This window comes from Cryptomeria japonica, chromosome 7 (genome assembly GCF_030272615.1).
Source record: "Cryptomeria japonica chromosome 7, Sugi_1.0, whole genome shotgun sequence".
NCBI lineage: Eukaryota > Viridiplantae > Streptophyta > Pinopsida > Cupressales > Cupressaceae > Cryptomeria > Cryptomeria japonica.
In genome coordinates this window covers 131,272,540-131,274,752 of record NC_081411.1, presented here as the reverse complement: position 1 = coordinate 131,274,752, position 2,213 = coordinate 131,272,540, and the positions used below count along the sequence as shown (strand labels likewise).

General features: G+C 39.3%; 1 protein-coding gene across 1 annotated transcript; it reads left to right on the top strand.

The window, feature by feature from the left end:
* The first annotated feature begins 284 nt into the window (after positions 1–284).
* LOC131072301 (uncharacterized) lies at positions 285–890 on the top strand. The gene has a single exon (XM_058008447.2). The coding sequence runs from the start codon at positions 285–287 to the stop codon at positions 888–890; it is 606 nt and encodes a 201-aa protein (XP_057864430.2).
* Positions 891–2,213: the final 1,323 nt, after the last annotated feature.

The following is a 2,213-nucleotide window of genomic DNA, read 5'->3' as shown; positions in this document are numbered from 1 at the left end:
CTAGTTGTGGGTTCACACACTGCAAATGTGGTCGGTTGTACAAAAGCATTGATCACTTAGTGGGTTCTACAAATTCAGACATCACTTAATGTGGTGGGTTCTCCAAATTCACAGGTCACTTAGATGTGGTCGGTTCTACGAATTCAAAGAGCACTTTAACAGCCACGCCGACCACATGCAAAAATATGAGATATCCAACATCCAGGAAGTCGTCCACCACGCCTATAGAAGCCAAGCCCCAACAATCACATCTTCACACCTCTCTGAAAACATTGTCCACGAGCATGGCGTCAATTCACAACATTGTCCGTGCAAAGTTGAACTTGCTTCCCAATGGCTTGAAGCAGCTTCACGGCTACACTCCAGGAGCCTCGAAAACACAGCCACTCACGCTACGCCCTTTCCGCGAGGATGACCTCGATGACTTCTATGGATGGGCGGGAGACGATGCAGTCACCTGCTTTATGACATGGGAAACCTTTCCCAACATAGAAAGCGTGAGGCAATTTCTGATGACAGTTATAATCCCTCACCCCTGGTTCAGGGCCATCTGCATTAATGACAAGGCCGTGGGTCACGTTCTGCTCAAACAAGGCGCTGGAAGTCATAGCTGCCGTGCTGAGCTGGGCTACGCTGTGAGCAGAAACTACTGGGGCGTGGGCATTGCTACTGAAGCTGTCATGCGGGCTGTTCAGGCCGGGTTTTCCGAGCTTCCAGGACTGAGACGCATTCAAGCCATAGTGCTACCTGAGAATCTGCCTTCGCAGAAGGTGGTCGAAAAGGCTGGGTTTACTAGAGAGTGCCTGCTTCGACGCTATATCAAGATTCGTGAGAACGTCCGAGACTGTATTCTTTACAGTTATGTTTTACCTGCTGCTTCCTCTTCTTAATCAGGTGAGAACTTGCCCACATGGATATTCTAGCAGTGCTGTAGTCTTTATTCAAAGACAGAATGGATATATTATTAGTATGTACTGGAATAAGATGAAGTTTACGATCTTCATCACAGTCCTACCTTGTGGGTATCTCCATTCCACCCGAAGTGTAAGCATAAGTATTTGACTAAATTAGTATTATTATTATTATTAGTAGTATTTGTGGAGTGCACTGTAGACTAGCATGGAAGTTCTTCTATAGTTATAATAGTAGTAATTGTTGTTTTAAATGTTTTTAAATATTATTATTTTGAGATGAGTAATTATAGTGATAGTATAGGGTGGAGTGTAATGATGGGAGTATGTTAATTGTTAATCAAAGAATATAAAAATTAAATATTAAATAGCTGACAAAGTAATATATAATATAAATATAAATACTAATAATTAAAAAATGTATATATATAACACAAATCAATGGATAAATTTTCAAAAAACGAGTGTTAAAAAATAGTTACTAGCTAAGATTGAAAGAATGAAGGTGTCATGAAGAAAAAATAAATCAAAAATCAAAGCATTAAAATCACAAATCATTTTCACAAAAGAATAAAGATATTATAGAAAAAATAAACAATAAATAATAAAAAAATCAAAAATCACAAGTCTCTACATGGAAAAATAATAGTCATAATCACAATGTCATTTACTCTTGCGGCTATGAATTTTGCTTTGCCCACAACTAAAGGACGCCAATGTTCGTTGTCTCCTCTCCACAATGTTAGCATCTAGTTTATTGGGTGATTGTCTTGGCTATCAATGATTCAATGGTTATTTCTCTAGTGGTAGCCTTTCATTCTTAGAACTGTTGCAATCGAGAACTAGGGCACACAACACCCCTTGTTGGCCAACAATTGGCAACAAGACCCTCACTTGACTAAACAATATAGGTAGGCTCTACCAAATGAGATAGGATTTGTTCAAAGACTAGGAAAGGTCACCATGTTGGGAAAGGGTTTTCTCTAGGATGGTTTGGGTAGCGATTTCACAAATAATTTGTTTTCTTGAGCCATCCAGGACTATAGATTTTGGGAAGAAAGGTCATTCAAACTGGAACAAGGATGAGAGTTTAGCTATAGCTAAGGAACACAAAGAGTTTTCTCCATTTTTTCTGCAATATTTTGGGCACAATCTAGAGATTTGTGTTACTAGCCCAATCCATGATTGAGAGGATTTCCTTCACGATCATCCACTTATTTGAATATTTGTTCAAATCCGACCCAAGTTGTGTGATCTTCATGATCAAGGATCAATACCCACTAGAAAGATGGCTTGGAGGAT